Source organism: Drosophila obscura, unplaced genomic scaffold, assembly GCF_018151105.1.
Source record: "Drosophila obscura isolate BZ-5 IFL unplaced genomic scaffold, ASM1815110v1 contig_187, whole genome shotgun sequence".
Classification (NCBI taxonomy): Eukaryota; Metazoa; Arthropoda; class Insecta; order Diptera; family Drosophilidae; genus Drosophila; species Drosophila obscura.
Genome location: NW_024542775.1, coordinates 1,067,298 through 1,091,224, shown reverse-complemented (window position 1 = coordinate 1,091,224; position 23,927 = coordinate 1,067,298). Strand labels below are relative to the sequence as shown.

Sequence of the window (23,927 nt, the reverse complement as noted above, 5' to 3'; positions counted from 1 at the left end):
TCTGCACTGCGGCGTTCCGATAGTAGCGTAACGTAGCACAAACATATTCATACACTTCCAGACTAACATATTGGGCCTTGTGCACGACTTGCGTTTGCTGTTGCGTTGCCCCATGCCGAGTCCTTGCTCCTGTGCCTGCCCTTGGTTCTGCTCCCGACCTTGCCCATCAGAGTTGTCTTCCGGTTGATGCAGTTCAGTGCTGGGGATGCCATTGGCGACGCCGATGCTGTATACAATATATGCGAAGGTGGCGGCGTATTGTACAAACTGGGCGGCATCTGATGGTTGCTCTGTGGCGATGATGCAATATGCTCCATCGAGAGCGGGTGCATTGCAGACAATCCGGCTGTCTGTAAGTTGGTATTTGTGTTGGTATGTTGGTGCTGCTGCTGTTTGGCTGGCATTATGTTATCCATTGTGGGCTTTAGCTTCTTTGGCCTGCCCCGCTTTTTCTTGGGCATTTCCGGATTGGCCCCACCCGCAATCATGGAAAGAATCATAATATTATTAAAGTCGTGGTTGACCATTTGTTGACTATTCATTGTGACTTTGCTTCCCGTGGAAGGGTCAGTCATCTCTTACCCCTTCACCTTCTTGGGTCTTCTGATGTCCAAACAAATAGCTGTTTTCCCCAATGGTAGTGGTGTTTGGAACATTTCTTATGGTATTATCACCGCCAGTATATGCAAACGTTCCACGTTCATTTACATTGTTAGGAGATGGCACAATAGGTCTTATATGTGCTGCTGCTGCTGCTCACTGCATTGACGTATGCGCTGATCTGTGAATACGCACTCCGACTCATCAATGTTGGGTATAAGACCATTCAGAAAGTCACGAAACTTCTTTAGCGCCGCATAGTAGGGAACTTTATCTGCGGCGCGTGGCAGCTGAGCGCATCGTGCTGATGATGAGGGCATCACCCAAATGTACTGCAATAAAATGAATTGAATAATTAAAAGTGTTTGAGTACAGGAAATTCAATAGGAAAGTAATAAACAAATTGAATGGACATTTAAATCAGATCCTAATGTACAGTCGTTAGTCTATAGTAGGTAGATAATAACTCACAGTGTCAGTGCCATCGACACGATCAGGTTGACGACCAAAGTGAAATTCCTTTTTACCCGAGAAGACCTCGAATATCAGTTTGCCATTGAAAACGGCAACTTTGGGGCGGAATCTTTGCCGTTTTTCGAGCAAAATTCGGCTTCCCTCCTTGATTTCTTTTCTGGTCAAGTCAGCCGAGCCTTTTGTGGCACGCGCCACCATATTTGTAAAGCCAATGCCGTGATTAAGCAGCTTGTGATCCTCATCCGCGCTCATTTGCTCCTGCGTGAGTTCAGCCAAGTACAGGCACTTCCAGAAACGATTTCCGGGTCCAGCGTAGTGATGTCCCTTGTATGCCGCAAAGAGACCAGGGCTTATACCGACCTGCCAAATGTTAGTCTCTATCATAGACTTGGTTTGGGAAATAGGGTGATCGCATTTTATCCGAAATTTACAACTCACTATAACGATATCGAGGTTATCACATAGATGGTTTGGAATTGTCCTTTTAAGGGCCTCGGACATGCCATTAAATCTGTCGTGCACCTTGCCTTGGCCTTCATTCCCAGTAGTGAATCGCCAGTAGCCCTCTTTGATTGAGGCGCCCTAATTTTGGTTAATGTTTGTAACGGGGGCCATTTACTTCGAAAATTCGCCCAAATACTGGCGGTGTATAATTAACTTAATAATATAAGAGTCCCAGCCCCACCGGCACGAAATAAGTTGATGTATGCATGCTTAAAACGAAAGTATAAATATTTAAAGATATACTTAAAATCTTTTGGTATCGTTTTTGATTTTTCAGTATTCAAAGTATGCAACAATTCGGCACATCTTTTTGTTTAAATTAAACATTATTTTAGAAACAATCCAATAAAAGGGAGCCCTTAAAAGGAGCCAATCTTGTAGAAAAATAGTTCATCAATATTAAGCCGAATATCAAAATCGAGGAATCAGATTTCCGATCATAGACAGAAAACGTTTAAGTTAACCCATTGTCGACAAGTGGGCATTTTATATAACTACACACCCGAATATTTTTTATACCCGTACTCGAAGAGTTATGAGTTCAGTTCTGAAAATTTCCCAGTTATTCCACCATCCATCTGGGATGTTCCTGATTCCCACGATTCTATGTTATATTTATTCGAAAATTTTCAAATGCAATTCATTGGATTTATTAGAAGCAGTCACAAACGACCACGACCTTGCTGACTTTGGGGTTTTTAACACGATACTAATATCTCCTCTTAGTCAATGTTTGCCTCAGCAACGTTATTACATTCATAACCATTGCTAAATTATGACTTTTAATTTTAATTTTACAATTAAACAAATTTTCCACCTCACCAAATTGTGTGCATCAGCTGTTTTTCATGGATGCCAGTGTGAATCGTAGCTGGGAAGGGGTCAGTGCAGAGGGCTATTATGGTCACACTTGAAAACTATCGACTAAATATCGCATAGAAACGTGTGGATTAGGAACATCCCAAGATCGATGGTAAAATATCTCGGACACTTTCGAAACGGCAAAATCCTACAAACCATCACAGATATGGATGGTCGGTTGGAATACAAACAAATCGCAGCTGACTGAGCTACCAAATCATAAGGCACTTTTTGCCAGCAACAATTTTTCCTGATCTGGGTACTGGGCTTTAAAATAAATTAAATACGCAGTGTAAATTTTGTATAAAAGCATGCAAGAATGTATAACCGAAGAAAACGCTGGATGCAAACACTCGAAAAGCTTGCTACAAAACGGCAATAATGAAGACGATTTGTATCTAATTAAGGCAGTCGAATGAATACGGAATATGGATATTATTTTGAATTTTTGTATACCCCGTTCTCATTGTGTTAATTTATAAGGAGATAAAAAACGTGTTGATTGCATTTCTGTCTGTGAGTTGTCGGCCTTCAGCTTCACAGCGTCTACAAATTATATTTGATTGAAATGAATGGTCTTTTTTCTTTTTATCTGAGTACTAGTCACTAGAATCTAATCGGTAGGTAGTGTAGTCGCTGAAATAGAAGTTTTCCACTCTGGAAGAAAGAGAAGGAAGTGACCGCAGCGACGCAGAATGAAAAGAGAACGTTTATAATCAAAATAATGATTCGTTAAGTCTTACCGGTTTCCGAGAGAATGTATGTATATAGTAAAATCATTATATTATATTTTAGTTAGGAAGAATACTAAAAATATATTAAAAAATTATTTATACTAATAGTGATATTTTTGATAAAAATATATTTTTTTAAATATCGATGTATCAAAAATATTCACATCGCTAGTGCTTCGTTGTGTGGTGGGATATTTTTGACAAAAATATATTTTTTTAAATATCGATGTATCAAATATACTCACATCGCTAGTGCTTCGTTGTATGGTTGTATGGTGTATGTTCGGCATTTTTTTGCACATTCGAAATAGAGTGAGTAATTTGTATTAAAATAAGCTATGCTTCACTAGCATCGGTGCAATCAAGAACTCGGTAAGAAGACTGGATGATTGAAAAATGAAGCAAGTGATATGTAAACAGTTCGCACATAAAATATGAACGGCCAAGTGTGAAGCGTCCATTCGCAGCATTGCCAGGCGCAAATAGATTGTAGCGCATATAGTTGCTTTCGGTGTATATCAAATATTTTGGTATTTGTCGTCTTTGGAAAAATACCTACAAGAACCAAGCCAAGTAACTACTTAAATTTTGGATAATATTTATTAATATACATATACAAGACATATGCATATATATACAGAAAATAATTTGATTGATATTATTTTTATAAAATGCATATTTTTGATAGGTTTTGGACTATTTTCAGTTGAATACGCGGTTTTTTATGAAAAAGAATGAATCCTTGATTCGTTTGCATTCTAAAATTATTGGAATTGTCTAGTGTAAAGTGTGAAATAACACCATAACATGGAGAGTTTAGATTTCGCGGGGCCAACCAAAGGAGGAGTAGCTATAGCTACATCCGAAGATCTGAGCAAGGAGCAGATATTACATTCGGAGGGCCTAACACCCAATGATATGGATACAGAGGAAAGTTTAGAGGAAAGCAGTGCGGCGACTAACTTGTCTGGCTTTCGTTGGAAACGTGTTCTCAATCCGACAGGACCACAGCCGCGTCCGAGACACGGGCATCGTGCCATAAACATAAAGGAGCTTATGGTTGTCTTCGGCGGTGGAAATGAAGGAATCGTTGACGAATTGCATGTTTACAACACAGGTATTTTGAGTCTGTTAACATAGTTTAAAAACATATTTAAGCATTATATCATTAAAACTTTCCTGTCGTGTCTATGCTCACATTACAGTTACGAATCAATGGTACGTGCCAGTGCTCAAAGGAGATGTCCCTAATGGATGCGCTGCTTATGGTTTTGTTGTTGAGGGAACTCGGATGTTTGTTTTCGGTGGAATGATTGAATACGGAAAGTACTCAAACGAGCTTTATGAGCTCCAAGCGACCAAGTGGGAGTGGAGAAAAATGTACCCTGAATCTCCGGACAACGGCTTATCACCTTGTCCACGCTTGGGGCACAGTTTCACAATGGTTGGCGAAAAGATTTTTCTCTTTGGTGGACTTGCAAATGAATCTGACGACCCAAAAAACAATATTCCAAAGTAAATAATAGTTTCCCTAACCTGTGGACTCTGTAACAAATTGTTTTGTATTTGACCAGATACTTGAATGATTTGTACATACTGGACACACGGGGAGTTCACAGTCACAATGGTAAATGGATTATACCAAAAACATATGGCGACAGTCCACCACCTCGCGAATCCCACACCGGAATTTCCTTTTCCAGTAAAAGCACTGGAAAATTGAACCTATTAATTTATGGAGGAATGAGTGGCTGTCGTTTGGGAGACTTATGGCTGCTCGATACTGGTAATAACCCTTCACTTTATTAGCAATTGCCCAAGGGTTCTCATGGAATCGTTTCAACTATTTATCTTTAGATTCAATGACTTGGTCCAAACCACGCACACTAGGACAAGCGCCACTACCGCGCTCATTACATAGCTCAACAATGATTGCCAACAAAATGTATGTTTTTGGCGGATGGGTTCCCTTGGTAATTAATGATTCCAAGTCGACAACGGAGCGCGAATGGAAATGTACAAATACGCTTGCGGTCCTTGATTTGGGTATGTAAATAATACTAAATACTTAAGCCCTGCATGAGCAGGCAACCTAGTTATAGTCAACCGATTTTTATACAGCTTTTTGCATGAAAACCAAAACTGCAGCTTGTTGATTTTTTGTGGAAACACTACCGATTCTATGTATGGTCCAATTTAACTAAATCTGAATGAGTTTTGTAAAAACAGCTAAACACCCTAATTTGAAAAAAAATTTTAGCTTACGGGAATGTTGGCCCATTGATTAAAATCGATGAAATTATGAATAAAGAATATTTTCTTAATATTTTGGATTGAATTTTAACTGGTCTTGAACACTAGTTTTGCAATTTTGTAACCCATGTCCAAAACCTATTTCATTTTTTTGTAAGGTTACGCCAGGACCGTCTGCAAGTCTATACAAATTATACAATATAGTTTTTTTTCTCTTTAATACGACTATTTCTATGGTCCCTATGGCCCTATGTAGAAATGTGGGGGAAAGCGTCTCCAAAATTACCCAGGTTATACGGTCCCTTGAGACAGTACTCTCGAATTCCCGGTCCGCGGACAGGTATCGTTCCGTGGATCTTTTGGTACCGGCCGATAAAATATATTTTATTTAATATTTAGTTTTCGTAGGCGGTAAGGACCCCGTAATAATTGTTCCGCACTAAAAATATGAAAGTTGAGCACGCTTGTGCTTAAGCCATACTTGTAAGATCTTAAAAATATATTGGAAATGAGCATTTCCAAACTGCCGTGACTTATATTGAGAAAAAAACGAACGTACGGACTCCTACGCTAAAATAAGCTCTGTCGTTACGTTGGACTTCAAGACTGGCGAATGTATTGCAATTAGTTCAAATAACGAAGCTTTGTTAAAATGCAATAATTCGGCTGCTTGTGATCGACATCCATGCGCAAAGAAATTGGTTAAATGTTTGGAGCCCTCGGAAGAGGGCTACCAAAGAAAAAATAGCATTTGTAAAGGTCCTCAAAATAGCCATTTTTTGTGAGATGACTTCATCATTGGACTCAAATCTCTTTCCGCCTGGTTTCTACAGGTTTGGAAGCAAGAAATAGTCAGTAGGGACTAAATCCAGATAACTGGTTGGGTAAGGGAGCAATTGGAAGCCTAATTCATGGACTTTCGCAATGGAAACTGCACATGTGTTTGCCCTTGCATTGTTCTTGTTGAAAGATTTTTTCTGGGCCAAATACGGTCATTTCTTTTTCAAATCCTCATTAAATTGATCCAATAAGTTGGCATAATATTCGCAACTGTCTGTTTTACTTTGGTCTCTGGTGTGTTGTGGTGAATCCACGGCCTATCCGCGGCAGCCATATTACGGAAAGCTTTTCCTATCCAAGTGATCATTCAAAGGTGAACCCACTGAGCCTATGGTTTTCAGAATCTCTTGCAATTTCAATCTCCGACCATCCAACACCATATCGTAAAATTTCAAGTTCCTTTTTTTTTTTGAATAGGACCTCAACTGGGCGTCAAGGATGTGCGGCATTGTTTTGTGCTTGTACGGGTACAACGAAAAAGAGTAACACCTTTTTTTTACCTTTGATATCGACGAAGAACAGATCCCATAGTATTTATGTATCAATCCTTGGCTTTCCTGGTTTCAGTTTCAATCCTTTGTTTTCCTTGGTTTCAGTGGTATTTTTTCCGTCAAAAATAATGCCTAATAATCACACAAAATTCACTTTGTTCCATTTTGTCTTCAAATGCAAAAGTTACCATGCTCAAACTCCCGCCAAACCTCGGTTGACAAAACTAACTGAAACTTTTTAGGCAATCAGCTGATAAAAAAAACTAATAAAATATTTATGGGTGATTAGAAATGTGTTCTATTTGTATGGCCGATTACTTGTCAGCCCACCCTCGTATGTACATACAAACACTTCTCTAGTCGCTGGTTTTCGCAAATGTTAGTCGATTCTAATTTTTCTTTTTTCTTGTAGTTAAAACAAATTCAAATTTACGTATTTAAATTTATTTTAAATTTACGTATGTAACTCTTTTTCCGTAATTTTGACTGAACGAAAAAATAATAACAAGACCTAAATTTTTTTCAGTAAGTTAATTTAATTAAAAAATTATGTTGAGATAGGATCAGAGGTGCCATAACCTTGTGCAAATGATATTTTGGTTCGAACTATTCAACGTCGGCCAAAGGCGGTGGCTTTAATGGCAAGGATACGGATACCAATCATAAAGTCACTTCAAAAATTTTAAATGAGAACAAAAAATTTAATTGTTCGAAGGAAAAATCCAATTGAGGTGGTCAGGCATTGTATTCTCGGATAATATTTTTAAACCCGTACTTAGTCAGTATGTTTGAAGTTTTTACAAAAAAAATGTTTGTCTCCCACTATAACCTTTGGGGGATCTTAAAGAGAAGAATTGGTGGCTATAATTTAAAAATTAGGGATGATTTCTGAAAACACAAATTCGTATGGTACTCTACTCCATTGATCCATCCATTTTTGGATGACGGACGTAGATACGTCCAAATATTACAATTTATCTACCAGCCTTTGAAGCTAGGAAATGATTTTTCCTAATAATAATAATCGTGCTATTTCAGTCTGACTGTCTTTTTATATGCCCTTTAATTAATTTATTAATACATTTACTTATAGACACTATGACCTGGGACAATGTCACCTTGGATACTGTGGAAGAAAACGTACCCCGGGCTCGTGCCGGTCACTGTGCAGTGGGTATCCAAAGTCGCCTGTATGTGTGGTCAGGACGGGATGGCTACCGCAAAGCATGGAACAACCAGGTTAGGGTGAGATATTCTCCTGTTAAACTTTTAAGAAACTTGTTAAGTCCGAATATAATATTAATTCATATTCAACTCAATGTACTCTCGTGCATAGGTTTGCTGCAAAGACCTCTGGTATCTGGAGGTGACGAAACCTCTTTATGCAGTTAAAGTGGCACTTGTGCGCGCATCCACACATGCCCTTGAGCTATCTTGGACTGCAACTACCTTCGCAGCGGCCTATGTGTTGCAGATTCAGAAAATAGAGCAAGCAGCAAATCCAAGCTCGAAGCAATCAGCTCAAAGTCTGGTGCAATATGGAACAACGTCTACAGTAGCCCCACCAGCAAATGGCTCGGAAATTACACCTTCAGTTGGAATGGAAGCTGCGTTAAAGTTCGAAAAGAGTCAGATTTCAGTGCTGCATCATGCGGCGGGGGCGGCAAGTGCATCCGAAGCAACCGTTCAGGCAGCAGCAGCTACGACGAAGCCTGCATCTGTATTGGGAAGTGTTAGTTTCACGGACATATCGCAATCTGCATCACCAAACACACAATTGCAAATGAAACCGATATCTCGATTGTTAGTCGAAGCTGCTGCTGCTTCATCGAAATTTGAAAAGAGTCCGGGCGCAGCTAGCCTATCCGAAGCCGTCGTGCAACCACCAACAACTGCGGCTAAGACCGCATCTGTACTGGCGAGCGTGGGATTCACTGACATTGTACAATCGTCATCGACAAACACCCAATTTCAAGTGAAGCCTGTCACAGCTGTGGCCGGAACTTCTTTTACCCTGCCAACATCGACGATCGGTGTACAACCGCAGATATCCATAATCAGCAGTACTGCAGTTTCTGTCGGGGGTAATGTTGCAACCACTAGTAGTAGCAGTGGCATGCTGCAAAAGTTTCGCTCCAGTCTAGTCCCTTCACGGACATGTTCCACAACCACAACAGCAGTAGGAACTGGCGGGGACACTTTGGCTGTGCGCGTGTCTGGTTCAATGGCATCGAACGTTGTGCTCAGTTCTTCGGCTTCAAGTGGCAGCCTACGCCTCGTACCCAGCGTAACTGCATCCCAGACACTGCGTCTAGCATCCACACATAGCACTGGGGGAGGCACCGCAACTAATATTATAAAAACAGCACTGCCGAGCACTGCTGTTCAAACGCAGCACACAGGACAGGCGACAACGTCAATAGGTGGCAAGCAGTACTTTATCCAAAAGCCGCTAACCCTGGCTCCAAATGTGCAGCTGCAGTTTGTTAAGACAAGCGGTGGTGGCATGACCGTACAGACGCTGCCCAAAATGAACTTTAATATAGCCAAAGGAGCTACTTCACAGGGTCTTTCGATTACAAATCAGCAGTTGTCCGCCGGCTCCGCCCAGATTCAGGTAAGAAGGACGCGTGTGCAAGAGCCACAAAAAGCGCAACACTTGGAACTGAAATGCTTTTATCATGCTTTATTTTTAAAGATTACTTCTGGAACACAAAAGTCGGTGTCTTCGGCTGGCTCAGCAGTTTCATCATTAGCAGGACCGACGCCGCCTGGGAGCCAGCATCATAAACCTATTGTATCTGGCAACGTTCTGAAGCTTGTTTCACCACATGCAATGACTAGTGGCGGCAAATTAATCATGAAGAATTCAAACATTCTGCAGATGGGCAAGGTGACGCCAAATGTAATGGGCGGAAAACCTGCTTTCGTTATAACAAACAAGCAGGGAACGCAGCTGGGCAACCAGCAGATCATTATTGTCACCACAGGCGGCAATCTGCGAACCGTTCCTGCCAGCACTGTGATGAGCACGGCCGGGACAGGAACGGGAGCAAGCATAGTTAGTATAGTGGGCTCCACGTCGACCACCACTAGTACCCTGCAGGCGGTTGGTGGTCAACGAGCGGTGATATCCAACCAGAGTGGCGTCAAAATGATACGCAACTTATCATCATCCACATCAGTGGCGACTGGACAAAAACTGAGTAGCTCTCCTCTACAGCAAAAGACGGCACTATATATAGGTGGCAAACCAGTCACTGTAATGAGCACGAATTCTGGAATTCCTGGATCTAGCAGTAACTCAAATAAACTAGTAGTTTTGCCAGGGACAAGTGCGACCAACGTTGGTTCTACCACCACACTTAGCGCCAGAAAAAGCTTCGTTAACATTTTTAATGCCGGTGGCAGTTCACGTGCCCTGACTTTGACGACCAAGAGTGTGCCAGCCAAGATTGTGCAGTCGGCACAGGTGCAGGTACAGAAGGAGGCCGTAGCCGATAAGAGCAGTCCGATTGCGAATATAACGGAAACTGATCCTATGGACGATATAATAGAGCAGTTGGATGGTGCTGGCGATCTATTACAAAAGCATCCTACACATGAAGCCGAAGGGAGATCTGAAGAGGGAGTAAATGACGACAATGCCACATCAACGTCAGCTTCAGCGTCAGGCCATTCTGATGGCCAGTCATCTGCAAGTGGCTCAAGCGATCACAATCAAAGAATAACTGACCAACAAGTGGGCACTGTTGAAGATATAACCGGCGTCAGCAGCACTACTGATACCAAGGAGACACCAGCGGAAAGCATTAAAAGTGTTAATAGCGCTGAATCCGGGGAAGAGAAGATGAATTGCATTGAGTTTATGGTAAGCAGTGTTTACTGATGTGTATATGACGGTGTTTCTCATTACCTTTATTATTTTCATAGGCCAAGCCTTCATCCTCGGACAGTACCTGCAGCCGGCCAACAACGTCTGAGACTGAAGCCGCCACTATACTAACAAACATAAAAGCTGGAGAGGCTTTAGTTTTGGGGAGCGCAGGAGTCGGAAAGGATCCAACCATTTCCACTACTCGTGGAGTGGGAGACGATGGAACTCGAGATACGGATGGTGATTTTGGTGCAGGATCAATGCCTATAGCCATACCTCATAAACCTCATCAACACCAAAATGGTTTGTACCCATTCGGCAATGACAGGGCACAGTTTGATATTCGTGTTATTTTCTTGTTTTAGTGGATGGCTCACATTTGGAGGCATTAGCTTCAGCAGCTGTAATGCAAGCAGCCACGGCAGATGCTACCGCTTCGGCGAACTCTAGTCAAGCGGTGAAAAGTTTGTTCGAACGATCGGGTAGCGGCTCACTAGCACAGATAGGAAATGCAACTACTGATAATCCACAAACCAATGTTTGTACCTTGAAAAGTGCTTTATAGCAATCCCTTTTTATTATTTTACTTCGTCTGCTTTTAGGATCAACAAAACGCCACCACCCCTCCAGCGCAAAACACCTCACACAACGAAAACGAGAAATGGCAAACAGTCGGGGTATTCAAGGACCTCTCGCATACAGTTACCAGCTATATTGACTCAAAGTATTTCAATGATGGTATTCTTGAAAGCTTAGATGTCGATAACTTGCCGGACTTTAATCAATTTCCACGCATCAGCTTAGATCCAGGAACAGCTTATCGCTTTCGGTTGGCTGCTATTAATTCATGTGGCCGTGGCGAATGGGGAGAGGTTTGTTTAAATTTGATTGATTGAATTTTACTTTTATCTATTACCAAATTTATCTCTTTACAGATATCCAGTTTTAAAACCTGTTTGCCCGGCTTCCCAGGTGCCCCATCGGCAATAAAGATTTCAAAGGACGTTAAGGAGGGCGCTCATTTAACATGGGAGCCGCCTCCAGCACAAAAAACAAAAGAGATAGTCGAGTACTCGGTATACCTTGCTGTAAAGCCCACGACAAAGGACAAGGCATTGGCGTCGCCACAACTGGCTTTTGTGCGAGTATATGTAGGTGCAGCCAATCAGTGCACAGTGCCGAACGCCTCGCTTTCTAACGCACATGTAGATTGCTCGAATAAGCCAGCTATTATATTCCGGATTGCGGCGCGCAACCAAAAGGGTTACGGACCAGCGACGCAAGTTAGGTGGCTGCAGGGTAATTAAAGATTTAAATAGTTTCTTTTAATATGTACCCATAAATGGTACTCTAAAATGTTTATTAAAACTTCTTGTAGATCCTGCTACAACTAAACTACAGACGCCCGCAAACACGCTAAACTTAAAGCGGGCTCAGGACAAGACTTTTAGTGGCACTGGTAGCCCGGCTAATTCGTACTGTTCACCTCAAAAGCGTGGACGTAGCGGTGGCTTGCAGGATTGATCATCTAATTAGCTATAGTCTATAGATATAGGTCTAGAAATAAAGGGATGTGTCACCATTAAGATTCACAGTAATTACAACTGCCTCCGCCGCAAAAAATACAAATTAAAATCGAGCCCATTTCAAATATATATATATGTATATATTTGAGTGCTCGAATAGAGCATTGACGTCGGTGTGAATATATGACCTTTTTCTGATGTGTATAGATCTTAAGCACTTGCTATATAAGATGTTCATTGATTAACCTCGAGCAAGAAAACGATAAAATGAGAATTGATGAAATATTAATTATATAAAACGAATTTTCAGAACTAATTTTAAATGCAACTTCTTTTGTCCGACCTATATCATAGGAATTATACATATATACTCAGTGTAGGAACCAAAGATTAAGTTTAGGGAACGTTAATTTTCAGTGACGTAATTATGTTCCTGGCAGGAATTCCGAATATTGGATATAGCTCTCTTCATGCAAGATGTATATTATACATGGCAACCTAGTGCTCCATATATGAGATCCGAACTTGAGCTCCCTCGAGTCCAAGCAAATTCATTTACAAGTGATTTATTTCTTTAATCTTATAAACGTAAACATAACACAAAGGATTTTTTACATGATTTCTAATCTGGTTCCGATAAGTGACGATCCATATAATATTGCACACTGACTTACGGGCATTGCTGTAAGTACATACAAACGTAATCGCATTTACATATTGAAATATGTACCTCATTTATGGTATAGTATATTCATAGAAGTTTGCACATACATATATATATGTGTACATATATTTAATCCTATTTTAATTGCTGCAATCGACGCAATTACGAAATCGTTGTACTTGATTCTGTATTTTTATCTGTACCTATCCTACTGGGCTCCATCACCGCCAAGCTTCATGAGCTCGGCGGTACTTGTTGCTCTTGCTGATGTGTCGAAAATCGATGCTGTTCGTTACTGTTGACACTGGCATTACCATTACCATTACCACCATTGGGCTGTTGCTGTTCTGACTCGCTTTTGACGCCAGTACTGGCAGCCAAACGGAATGCCGCCTCATGGGAGCGCAGAATTGCTTCGGCCTGCTGGTGCATGCGGAGAGCGGTTTCTGGATGGTGGTGACTGTGTTGTGAATGGGCTTGCTGAGTACTAGGAGCCACTGCATGCTGTGAGTAAGTTGACGCCTGGTGATGATGCTGTTGCTGATGATGGAGGGCCTCTATCGCATTCATTCCTCCCAAAGTTGAGTCTGGTTCTAGGGAGCCACGCATCATGCTTACGTTCATGTTCATTGCAACGGACGATGCGTTAGCTGATGACTCGTTTTGCATCTGCAAGCTCGGCACATTTATATTCGGCGAACGGCGAGAATGGGAATTGTTCCCAGGATGAGAGTGCCCGTGCCCTAACAAATGTGACAACTGCTGATGATGGTGCTGTGGTGTCTGCTGCTGCTGCTGCTGAAGATGGTGAGGGTGCTGATGGTGTGGCAAAGAATGTTCGCCGAGCTGCAAAGAGGACCAAAACAAAAAATATTACGATTCGTTTTTATAAAAAAAATCAAAAAAAGAGATGAGCGAAAGTCACAAATTTAAGATTTGATTTTCAAATTTCGATTTAGTAGCAATTGCAACTGCATGTCAGCTTCGCTAATCTCTAATTTCAGTTACCATCTCTTACATGCTGTTGGTGCTGGAGGGAATGGGAATGCGCAGAGTGTCCAACAAGTGCGGTAGTAGCATTGTTGGGATTGTTCATACGCATAGCAGCGGCAAGGTTAACCACAGCAGCTTGGACGGCCGCACTGGGGACATTCGAACAATCAACTCCCTCCTGGGGTCGGGATGCTGCTACAGCTGCGGCTGCTGCTGCCATAAGTGACATTCGATTGGCGACGTGCAGCCCGGTATCCATACTGTATTGGCTGGAGTTGGGAAGACGCAGCTCATGGTTCATTTTGCTGGAATTGCAGTTGTTGTTGTTCGTGCAAAGGGTGTTGTTATTTGTGCTGCTGATATTGTTGTGGCTACTGTTCTCGTTTTCACTCAGGCCGTGATCGTGATCGTGGTCTTGATCTTGATCGGAGGTTGATGACGACGAGAGTCGTCCGTTCGAAGAACATTCCGAGTTTGCTGATGGTGACGGACACTTTGAGTTGGATCCTCCTGAGTTTGTCACACCCATAGGCAGTACGTTTCTCGCCTCTCCAACTCCAATTGCGCTGACAGCACCTGCGCTGCCGGCGGCTATTGTTGCCGCTAGTATGCTCTCGCGCTCTCGTTGCTCTGCTGCAGCTCGGGACTAAAGTTGAATATTTAAATATATACATATGTATGTTATTATTATACCAGTAAAAATGCGGAAAGATTTTCTGAAATAATAGCCTCATTTTAGCCCCTGCATATTGAACGTTCCTATAGAAGGAGTTGTTGATGCTGCGAGTTTTTAGCTTGACTATAAAGAACAGCTTTCGCTGTTAAGCTTTGGAATATACTTGCTAACAAATTCAATTTCTAACGTTCAGTTGAATTATTTTTGGTAACTAAATTTATTTTCTCACAAAGACTTATTTTTCAACCGCCACTCCTATCTGTCCGATTTTGATTTTATTTGGCCGAATCGATAACGAAACTTGTTGGGTTTGGTTGAATTATCTTCAGAAAGAAATATGCTGTCTGGACCTGATTCGATACCAACAATAATATTAACTCCGGGTATAAATGGCATTTCTAAAGATTTTTAAGTATAGAAGCTTCCTTTAGAAGCCCAGACCAGTGGTGGCCCAAAGATCAGGGTTAGCAGTATGTACAGTAAATTTAAGATTTTAATTGGGTTTGGTTGTTATTCGTAACATACCAAGACGTATTGAGCTGCGAACTGATGCTTGGGATCCATACGCATCGACTCCATATGGGTAAGAAGGCCTGTGGGAGGTTACAAAATGATTAAAAGGCCTGCTTTGGAAACTATTAGCTCTACTACCGTTTTCATGTGTGAAAACAGCCTGGCACACACTACAGGGCCACATGCGAAGGCTGTTTGGGAGCTGGGAGGTCTCGGCGTGGCAAGCCAGATGCTTTCGCAGAGAGCCTTCGTTGACGTAATGCTTGCCACAGACTGGACATGGATGATTGGCAGTTCTTCGTTTTCCCAGGTAGCTGTCGCTGAGGCTTGGTCCACTCCCAGTTGGGGGATGTGTCGGTATCCTCGCACAGGTGGACTCGGATGTACATTGTGAGCCAATTGGTCCGCTCCCACTTACACTATCATTTCCGTTGCCACCCGCACAGTTTATGATCTCACTAAAATGCGATGCGGCTGCGGGGATTGGGGTGATTTTGAACTTATGTTACAACTATTCAAACTCGAAATTTCATGGTCTGCTCTTTTGTATCTTACCTGTTCCACTTGGTGCTGGGCTTTTTTCTTCATGAACGTGTTTCATATGGTCCATGAGCGCCTCGGTACCAAGAAAGAGCTTGTGGCACACCGGACAGGATGTTGCATTGGGACCACCGATGAGTGCCGCATGCTGCTGCAAGACACCAAGATGCAGCTGTAGCTCCTGTCAGTATTATGCGGCATTTGTTGGTTTGTTGGTTGTGATGATGTTTGACACGTGCACATTAAAAGGACAGATGAGATCGATAGCGAAATCGATGTCGATGTCGAAAGATAGAAAAAAATAATAGAATGCCACACGGACGACACCGTAAATGAGAGTGAAAAATGTAGTTATTGTTGTAGTTGTGATTGGGTCAATCTTAACTATTGTATTATTGGATCAGAACTCACTTTGGATGTGTGCGTCCGCAGACTGGACTCAGTGGCGAACCCCTTTCCACAAATATTACAGTGAAACGGACGATTCTTGGCACGTTCCACTTGGGCGTCATGATTTCGGAGATGTTGTTGCAGATTGGAGAGCTGTATGAAGGCTCGACCACAGTCGGGCAGGTGGCATTTGTAGGGGCGTTCTCCTGCAATTGTGTGTTTAATAAATCTTTAAATATTCTAACCGTCAGTCTAAGATCAGTCTATTAGTTATATAATCATGTAGATAGTGTTCGCATTATTAGCTACGCTTACTGGCTGCTAATCACACACTAAGTAGTACTTACATACTAGTACTTAGATATGTACATAGATGTATCCTTGAAGTACTAATTCAGATACTGATGAGTAATCATAATAACTAAAAATAAATATTCTAATTATCCTCAAACCCAAGTTTCAAAGGGAAAAAAGATTTTAGTTAAAAAAAAATGTGTGGCCTTAATTTAATACTGCCCGGAGAGGTCGCCAAAATAGCTGAAGGCGCGTAATTGACTGATTGACTTCATTTTAACGAGATTAAACAGCAAGCTCTCGAAAATGACGTCTAGACCGTGATGAAAATCCCTTTGGTGCCCAACCGAAACAGTGCAACTGGGAAGCTTTTTAAAAAGTTGCACTTCTCCGGAAATTACGCATTTTAGATTTAAAGCAAAATTAATTTCATTTGAACGCGCAATTAAATACAAAGTGGGGGTCAGCGACAGGGACAGCGCCAGGGACGGGACAGGGATAGGCCACGGCCGTCCGGGGACTGAGAACCTGAAGTCTAAAACGTTTAAGCTACTTAGAGTCACTTTGCTTTCCAGTAGCATTAAACACAAATAAATAGTTACAAAGTGCAGTCGTGTAGATGAAGATGCGGTCACCGTCGAGACACCGTCAGACATAACACAGGCCCACACTCTTCGGAGTAAGGCCAGCGGCAACGAGAGCAGAAATTGCAGCAGTGTTCACACCTTGCGGCACGTAGTCGCTGCCTTAGCGCCACTTCATTTGACCTGTCACTTTAAACGCCTTTAAATATGCGATGGAGCTTGGCTTGACTAGCTTGGAACTTCGCTTTGCGGCTTTTGGCCACTTAATGGCTCGCTATCCATTATATGTCGCGCTTGTTAGCAATGATGTTTTTTATTTGCGCCTGCTTAACCTTTAAGAAACGCCTGAGACACTATTGTCTAATTACCCCAGGACCAAGACCAACACAGCGGCCCAGGCAGGATACCGGCAACCGTCCTTCATAAAGAGGTAAAATGCGACATCATCGCAGAGGTTGCCGTTGCCGTTTCCGTTCCCTGCTGCTGTCGCTATGCTGCCGTTATCGTGGCAGGGCGCAAACTGGTTTATAATTAAAGCGTATTTTATTTTTTTTACGTATTTTCACAAAAAATATATATGAAAAAACGCAAAATAAAAAAATCAGGCAATTGTAAAGTTGCAATCAGGTGTGATATAATTTGGTTGAGCAGAACGGAATACGGTGGCACTTGAATAGCTCTGGGTCTGGGTCTATCAAATGACATTGAATGCAGCTAATGACGTTGAATAATTTCAGTTGTTGTTTCGCCGCGACCTGGCGTGAACTCATATTCCTAGACCTATTCATTCTTCACAGCTGTCTTCTGTCGCAAAACGGGCTGCTCGAAAAGCACTCAAAGTTTATTTAATTATCTTTGTCATTGGCATTTGCATTTGGAAATGGGTGTTGCCAGCCTTAAAAAATATTTGCCGAACGCAGGATACACGGATACGAATACGAATACGAACTTGAAGGTCCATGAGATAGGGACAGCGGCAACGCCAACGCCAACTGGTGAGAGGGAGACAGTGACCCATGGCAGTAGCAGTTGGCAGCAGACGACTGAGTGCCTATGAAATTATGAGTCTGGGGCTCGGACTGAGGCTGGCGGCCGTTTTTAATTAATCAAGAACGAGCACTAAGCATTTTTCATCAGCTTTGTAATTACAATTAGAATGAAGAAGATAAGATCAAATCAAGAAGGAATAAGCACATAATAAGAAAAATATAAATTGCGAAAGAAAAACAGAAGGAACGGGTGAGTCGCTTCTGTGGACGCGACTCTACTTTTATACCCGTAGTCAGTCAGTATATATATATGTATATGTGAGCTTATGCTTTATGTAGAATTTTAAAAATTTTATATTTTTTCATTTTTTTTTGCTACATCTGTCATCTACATCTACAATGTATATTCTACATATCTGCGAAAGGTCGCGCACTGCATAGGGCAAAATGTGTGCGAGCGAGAAGGAGAATAGGTAGCGTGGCCTCTTGCTGGAGGAGGTGGGGGTAGCAAATGAACATTGTGGTGGCGGAAGGAGGCGGAGCGAAATTTTGAAATACACTTTTAAGAGTGGGAAAATTTGGTTGCTCTAGCTCTTATAGTCTCTGAAATCTAGACGACAAACAACACGGACGGACGGACAGACGGATGGAATGGAATCGATTAAACGGAAACGGATCTAGGCTTCTGCGTTCACTACGATGATTCCATACGTACATACATAAATACATACTTTTACTACGTACATGAATAAGTCTAAACTTACCTGTGTGCAAACGCGTGTGCTGTTGGACATGGGACAGCTGCTTAAATCTACGATCACAGTAAGAGCATTTGTACGGCTTTTCTCCAGTGTGGACACGGATGTGCTGAACGAGCTGGTGATTGCTGGAAAAACTCTTCATGCACTGTTGGCACTGGTGTGGCTTGGTGTCCGTTCCGGGTGTAGCATTGCCAGCCAAGTTAGGCGTGCCGGTAACTCCGTGCGTCGCCAGTCCGACGCGAGGAATTTGTTGTTGTATTTGCTGCATGGCGCTTTTGTGCATAAAAAGCTGAAATTGCAAGTAACACGTTGAAACAGAGTAACAGAGTCAGTTGATAATAAAAGCCAGGAAGGCTTTGCACTTCCCAACCTGCCTCAACAGAGTAGTGTTATTAGTTCACTAAATCTCAAACTTGTTCCGGTTTTATGCACATTTTGAATACATATGTGTTTACATATGAACATATGTATGTAGGTGCGAGTACATATAGTATATCCAGTAATTAGGGAAGGTTAAACATTTGGTCCCCACCACCTCCATGGGAAAACTGTCTCCGCGGGGGGCTCTACCGGTTCCATTTATAGATAGATTATCTCGACTACATTTTCGCATTTTTTGTTCCCGTGTGATATACATATACATATGTACAAACTTTTTTGTTTTAAAGCGATTTTTATAAAAATGTGTATCGTTGCATGTTGTACAAGTGAAAAACATGTCAGCAAAAGTTCACCTTTTTGTTCAAATCGAGAATAAAGAAAAAAGTCAAAACTATAAAAGGTAAATAAACAATGCTATCATTGGTCATATCATAGGTGATCTAGAAATACAAAATCTAGAAATCGGTGCTGCTCACCTTGCGAGGCCGCCATAATTGCTGATTTTTAACAAATTTTCATTGGGGCCAAAAAAATCCAAAAGCAAATAGAACATGAAAGAATATTCAGCTTCGGGCCGAAATTTTAGATACCCTCTAAATCAGTGGTCGGCACGCACACAATCACATGTTTTGCAGTGCGATTGTGTCCGGAACAGCAGGAACAACGGAACAACATTGGTGCCTACCACTGTAATACACGTGTACGTGAGCGGCATCGCAGCAGCAGCGCCTTTACCGACCCCTGTTCTTAATCGATCGTATGACCCAAATACCGATCTGATATGATTTCGTCAAATCAAGAATAATAGAGCTTGGTTTTTATTCCCAAGTAGCTGGACTATATTTTTATATTAATAATAATAATGTTAACAATTATTTACTGATGATTTACACATGCTATGGGAGTCGAACTGAGGGGGGGGGGGCTGGACTAGTTTAAGAAGACACAGAAACGACCTCTCGGCTATTTATGCATCTGGTCAGAAGCCCAAAAAAATAAAGGTAAACGAGGAGGAACGTTATGGGTCGCATCTGTTGCCGCGACTCAACTTTTATTCCCGTACTCAGTCATTATTTACATTGTATGTACATACATATGTGAGCTTATGATTTATGTGGAATTTTAAATTTGTATCTGTTTACATATTTTTGCTACATCTACAATGTAGTTTCTACATATCCTCCGCCAGAGGTCGAACCCTGCACGAGGCAGAGTGTGTGTGAGCGAGAGATAGAATGAGTAGCGCTGCGGCGCTGCAAGGGATAGGTTGCTCTTGCTCTAATAGTATCTGAGAACTAGGCGAAAAACAAGACGGACAGACGGACAGACAGACAGACATAGCTATATCGACTCGGCTGTTGATGCTGATGTGTATATGCGTTATAGACATCCACTTTTACCACAAATCGAATATACCCCTTAACTCTTCGAGTACGGGTATAAAAAGTAAAGAACAGAAAAGAAGTCCAACCGGAGAACGATACCAAGTCCGATACCGATACCGGCCGTTGTTCTCCAAGAGGTAAGTAGGTGCAGAGTGATAGCGAGGGGCGAGGCGAGGCGAGGCCTGCTTGCGTACGACGCTCTCTGGTTGGTTGGCCATGTGGCCGATGTTTTGTTTTCACTGGTAACGGCGGTAACAACCTCCGTCGTTTCGCCACAACCACTCGTTTTTGGCCGAGACAGACTGCACTTTTTATTCATTTGGCTTTGGTGAGTAGTCGTACATGCACAGGAACAGATAGAGGCGGACACAACTACAGGCGTCTTTGCCCCTTCGCTTCGTCTTGAATCGCATAAAAATGGCGAACGAACTCTACAGGACTCTCTACTGTGTCCAGAACCAGCCAACAGCAGTTTGCGAATCGCCGGCAAATGAGATTGCGATAATAAACGGCGAGGAGAGGCGAGGCCACGCCAGGCGAGGCGAGTGCGATAGAAGAACAGGTCCAGCACGGCATGGCGGGGCGTTTCTGTGTGGGTCCTCGGCATCTGTGTGTGTGCGTGGAATAGTGTGAGGTGGACTGGACCTGGACGCGAGCCAGAAGATGTGAATAAAGGGGAATAGCAAATAGATTGTGTATATATATAAATGCATACATATGTACATATTTATGTGCATATTCTGTGCATATATACAAAAAAATTCTCACGAAAAACGTTACTCTGTATTCGAGGCGATGGAACATACATACATACTCGTTCATACATACATGTGTATATGAAAGTTTAAAAAAGTCTAACAAAAATTCGTACAATACCTAAATAACTGACTGCGAGTACTGAACCTGAAGCGCTTGCAGGAAAATTTTAGAACAATTAAAATGTTTCTATCTCCCGGCAAATAGAAAGAGTTTACACTTCCATGTTTATAGTTTAGGTTTTTTTAGTTTTTTTAGTTTCATTCCTTAAATGTTATATTTTTGCCGTTTCTTCATTTAAGTCCTCGACCCCAATTCAATACACAGTCACTGAGGGATGGACCTACTAGCAGGGGTAGTATACATAATGCATTTACAAGCCTATACCGTCATTCCCTATACCTTAGGGGTAGCAGGAGGCGGTAACCGTGTTTCCCCCTGTTGGTCGAAGGTAAACTGAATGAAATAAAAATGGTTGCAAAAAATGTGTGGGGTGGTGTCAGGGTAGCAGTTCTATAAGAAAAGAAATTGTCGGTATTGGGGGTAGGACAATAAAAAATTAATGCCGTTTTCCTTAACTACAGTAAATGTGTATGTCTACATTCATATGTACATATGGGTCGACACCCTTGAAAATTTGAAGAATTTTCCAATTTCCCATTCACGGCCATAAAGTACATAGTCTATCACAGTAACTCAAGGCCACGCATAGTACAATATAGTATATGGTAAGCATTCATGGGATTTTTTCTAAGGGCATCTGCGTCTTCGAAAGCAAAAATATTCCTGTATAAGCTTTTCAATTTTTAATATGACTCATATGCATATATTAATTTTTGATTTTTTAAAGCTGGTACAGAATACATACATGCATGTAAGTTTATTTCAAATTATTTTCGTCCAAATAGAAGATGTACTATTTATCATCGAGGACTAAGGCAAGACATGATTTTTAGGGCCATTAAAAATTAAACAGCTCGCCATACATACGAGTGTGTACATATGTACAATGTACCAAAATGTACCGTCTCTCATTGTGCTGATAATGCTCTGCTAATTTCCATAAATAAAACTCTTTAAAAGGGGGTCATAATATGGAAATAAAAATGCAATTCTTTATCTGTGATTTTGAATTCGATGAAAGAATACATATTTATAGCAAATGTATGTTGATACGTTAAATTGTCTTGAAAGAAATCGACAACCATCGTAAGTGCATATCTCAAAACGCTGATACAGCAATAGTAATACTGGTCTGTTGAGCAATATGTATTAGTAATCCAATAAAAAAGTCATCATCCGATTTGACATGAGATGAGGGCCTGTGTGAGCGGCGCCTGTATAATCAAAGTACTATAAGAAATTAAAATGAAACCAATTGAATGTAAACTAAAGTAAAACATTGAAATATTGTCAAGAAATAAAAAGTTTATTGCTAACAATTTAAGTGTTACCGGCAGCTTTTTTGCTACCAGTTTTTATAGAGGAAAGTAAAACTTAGGCTAGAATTTAAACTAATAAAAAACATAGGAATACAAATCTTACGTTAATTAATGTCACATTTTATGTGTGCACAGTTCATTATTGAAGCGTATCGGAATCACAAAAAAAGGTGCTAGTACTTCTTCTAAGCGGTCCAGATTAGCGCTTCTTACTTCGAGCTACATAAGTTTTGCTAATGTTAATTGTTTGATTGTGTGTGTGTGTGGAATGTGTTCTAATCTGAGAAGTGTTGTGTTGGTGTTGTGGTGGTACAATTGTTGTGTTTGTGTCTTTGACGAGGAAGAGTACTATACACAACGGAACAGATGCCAACTCACTCGTTGCAGGGTTGACCAACATTCTTCAAGGGTGCGTTCACTGATCGCGGCTGCGCTGCTCGACCGGGATAGCTGAAGCTGCAACGGTACAAAAAGTTTACAAAATTACAAATAAATGTTCATAGTAATAATAATGCGTGCATATGTACGTATATACATATGTATGTGTGTATGAAAGTACATATTTTCATGTAATTAAATTATTATCATTTAGTTTTAATTTACAAAGGATACAAAATAAATAAAATCCTTTGGCAAGAGCATGAGGCTTCGTAGTTGTCTTCCAAATATTGTCGAACAGTACATAATATCTACAATACTATCTACATGTAGATATGAGAAAACAAGTTTGGATTCAAAGTAATTAAATGTTTTGAAAGCTCTTCTTGTAATCGAAGCATTTCCTTAACCATATAAATATCTTACAATATTTTCCCCCAGGGGGTTTGACGTTTATTGGAAAGAAAAATAAAAAGATTTTCATATGTGAGTAAATATTTATTTATGTGTGTATGTCTCTGTCAATGTCTCCATGCCAATAATATAATTAATAGTAAATTCATATGTATATAAACAGATCGACAGGTTCCATTTTGCGAATCGTATCGAGTTGGCCAGAGGAGAATATGGGAAATGCCATTTTAAATTTGTTAAATAAAATAAAATAACCCGTTATCTATGAAAGGTGGTTTAAACTAAGTAATAAAAAAACACCATGAGCTAAATAAAGAAAACTTCCAATCGCCAACGAATAAAATCGCGTAGGTTTAATATCAATTTTGAAAAGTTAGGTTTCAATTGAAAATTAAAAATTACATCGTGCTCCTCTTCATAGTCAAGTGTCATTGTGTAAACGATACCGATCAAGTTAGCCGATCGTAAAACGAAACGAAACAAAACGGAACGAATACAACACTCAGCTCCTCTTTGTTAATTCTTAATTTTTTTCTTTTTGTTGAGTTTCAGAGTCGCGCACGTTTTTCCATATTAGTTGTCGGATTGGTTTTCTTTTTCGGATTCG

The 23,927-nt window shown here is 41.1% G+C and overlaps 3 protein-coding genes across 8 annotated transcripts; 1 reads left to right on the top strand and 2 right to left on the bottom strand.

Moving 5' to 3' along the window:
• Positions 1-635: 635 nt before the first annotated feature.
• LOC111070774 (G/T mismatch-specific thymine DNA glycosylase-like) lies at positions 636-1,766 on the bottom strand. The gene is made up of 3 exons (XM_022361652.2): positions 1,513-1,766; positions 1,072-1,434; positions 636-932 (listed from the first exon to the last, which is right to left on the bottom strand). Exons 1-3 carry the CDS (start codon positions 1,573-1,575, stop codon positions 735-737), a joined length of 624 nt encoding a protein of 207 aa, XP_022217344.2. The 5' UTR covers positions 1,576-1,766; the 3' UTR covers positions 636-734.
• A 1,632-nt stretch (positions 1,767-3,398) lies between these two features.
• On the top strand, positions 3,399-12,469 carry LOC111070768 (host cell factor). Of its 5 annotated transcripts, none has more exons than XM_022361633.2 (13): positions 3,399-3,485; positions 3,862-4,290; positions 4,379-4,688; positions 4,748-4,959; positions 5,031-5,219; positions 7,851-7,996; positions 8,094-9,374; positions 9,456-10,628; positions 10,691-10,937; positions 11,000-11,172; positions 11,237-11,506; positions 11,570-11,933; positions 12,013-12,469. In XM_022361633.2, the coding sequence occupies exons 2-13, from the start codon at positions 3,981-3,983 to the stop codon at positions 12,156-12,158; spliced, it is 4,821 nt and encodes a 1,606-aa protein (XP_022217325.2). In that variant the 5' UTR covers positions 3,399-3,485; positions 3,862-3,980; the 3' UTR covers positions 12,159-12,469. The 5 variants fall into 5 exon arrangements, with proteins under 5 accessions (XP_022217325.2, XP_022217321.2, XP_022217324.2 ...); XM_022361629.2 differs by having other exon boundaries at positions 7,851-8,002; XM_022361632.2 differs by having other exon boundaries at positions 3,421-3,485; positions 3,880-4,290; positions 7,851-8,002.
• Positions 12,352-23,835, bottom strand: LOC111070772. Of its 2 annotated transcripts, none has more exons than XM_022361648.2 (9): positions 23,723-23,835; positions 22,883-22,984; positions 18,568-18,853; positions 15,958-16,142; positions 15,562-15,727; positions 15,145-15,480; positions 15,019-15,086; positions 13,843-14,463; positions 12,352-13,670 (listed from the first exon to the last, which is right to left on the bottom strand). In XM_022361648.2, the coding sequence occupies exons 1-9, from the start codon at positions 23,750-23,752 to the stop codon at positions 13,059-13,061; spliced, it is 2,406 nt and encodes an 801-aa protein (XP_022217340.1). In that variant the 5' UTR covers positions 23,753-23,835; the 3' UTR covers positions 12,352-13,058. The 2 variants fall into 2 exon arrangements, with proteins under 2 accessions (XP_022217340.1, XP_022217341.1); XM_022361649.2 differs by having other exon boundaries at positions 12,353-13,670; positions 22,907-22,984.
• Between the last annotated feature and the right edge of the window lie 92 nt (positions 23,836-23,927).

Coding starts and splice junctions, on each gene's coding strand:
- LOC111070774 (XM_022361652.2), bottom strand. CDS start 1,575: ATGTCCGAGGCCCTTAAAAGGACAATTCCAAACCATCTATGTGATAAC. Junction 1,435..1,512: donor ATAACCTCGATATCGTTATA/GTGAGTTGTAAA, acceptor AACATTTGGCAG/GTCGGTATAAGCCCTGGTCT. Junction 933..1,071: donor GTGTCGATGGCACTGACACT/GTGAGTTATTAT, acceptor ATTTTATTGCAG/TACATTTGGGTGATGCCCTC.
- LOC111070768 (XM_022361629.2), top strand. CDS start 3,981: ATGGAGAGTTTAGATTTCGCGGGGCCAACCAAAGGAGGAGTAGCTATA. Junction 5,220..7,850: donor GCTTGCGGTCCTTGATTTGG/GTATGTAAATAA, acceptor ATTTACTTATAG/ACACTATGACCTGGGACAAT. Junction 10,629..10,690: donor TGAATTGCATTGAGTTTATG/GTAAGCAGTGTT, acceptor TTATTTTCATAG/GCCAAGCCTTCATCCTCGGA.
- LOC111070772 (XM_022361648.2), bottom strand. CDS start 23,752: ATGACACTTGACTATGAAGAGGAGCACGAT. Junction 22,985..23,722: donor ACTATGAAGAGGAGCACGAT/GTAATTTTTAAT, acceptor GTACCGTTGCAG/CTTCAGCTATCCCGGTCGAG. Junction 15,728..15,957: donor TGCGGACGCACACATCCAAA/GTGAGTTCTGAT, acceptor TAATACTGACAG/GAGCTACAGCTGCATCTTGG.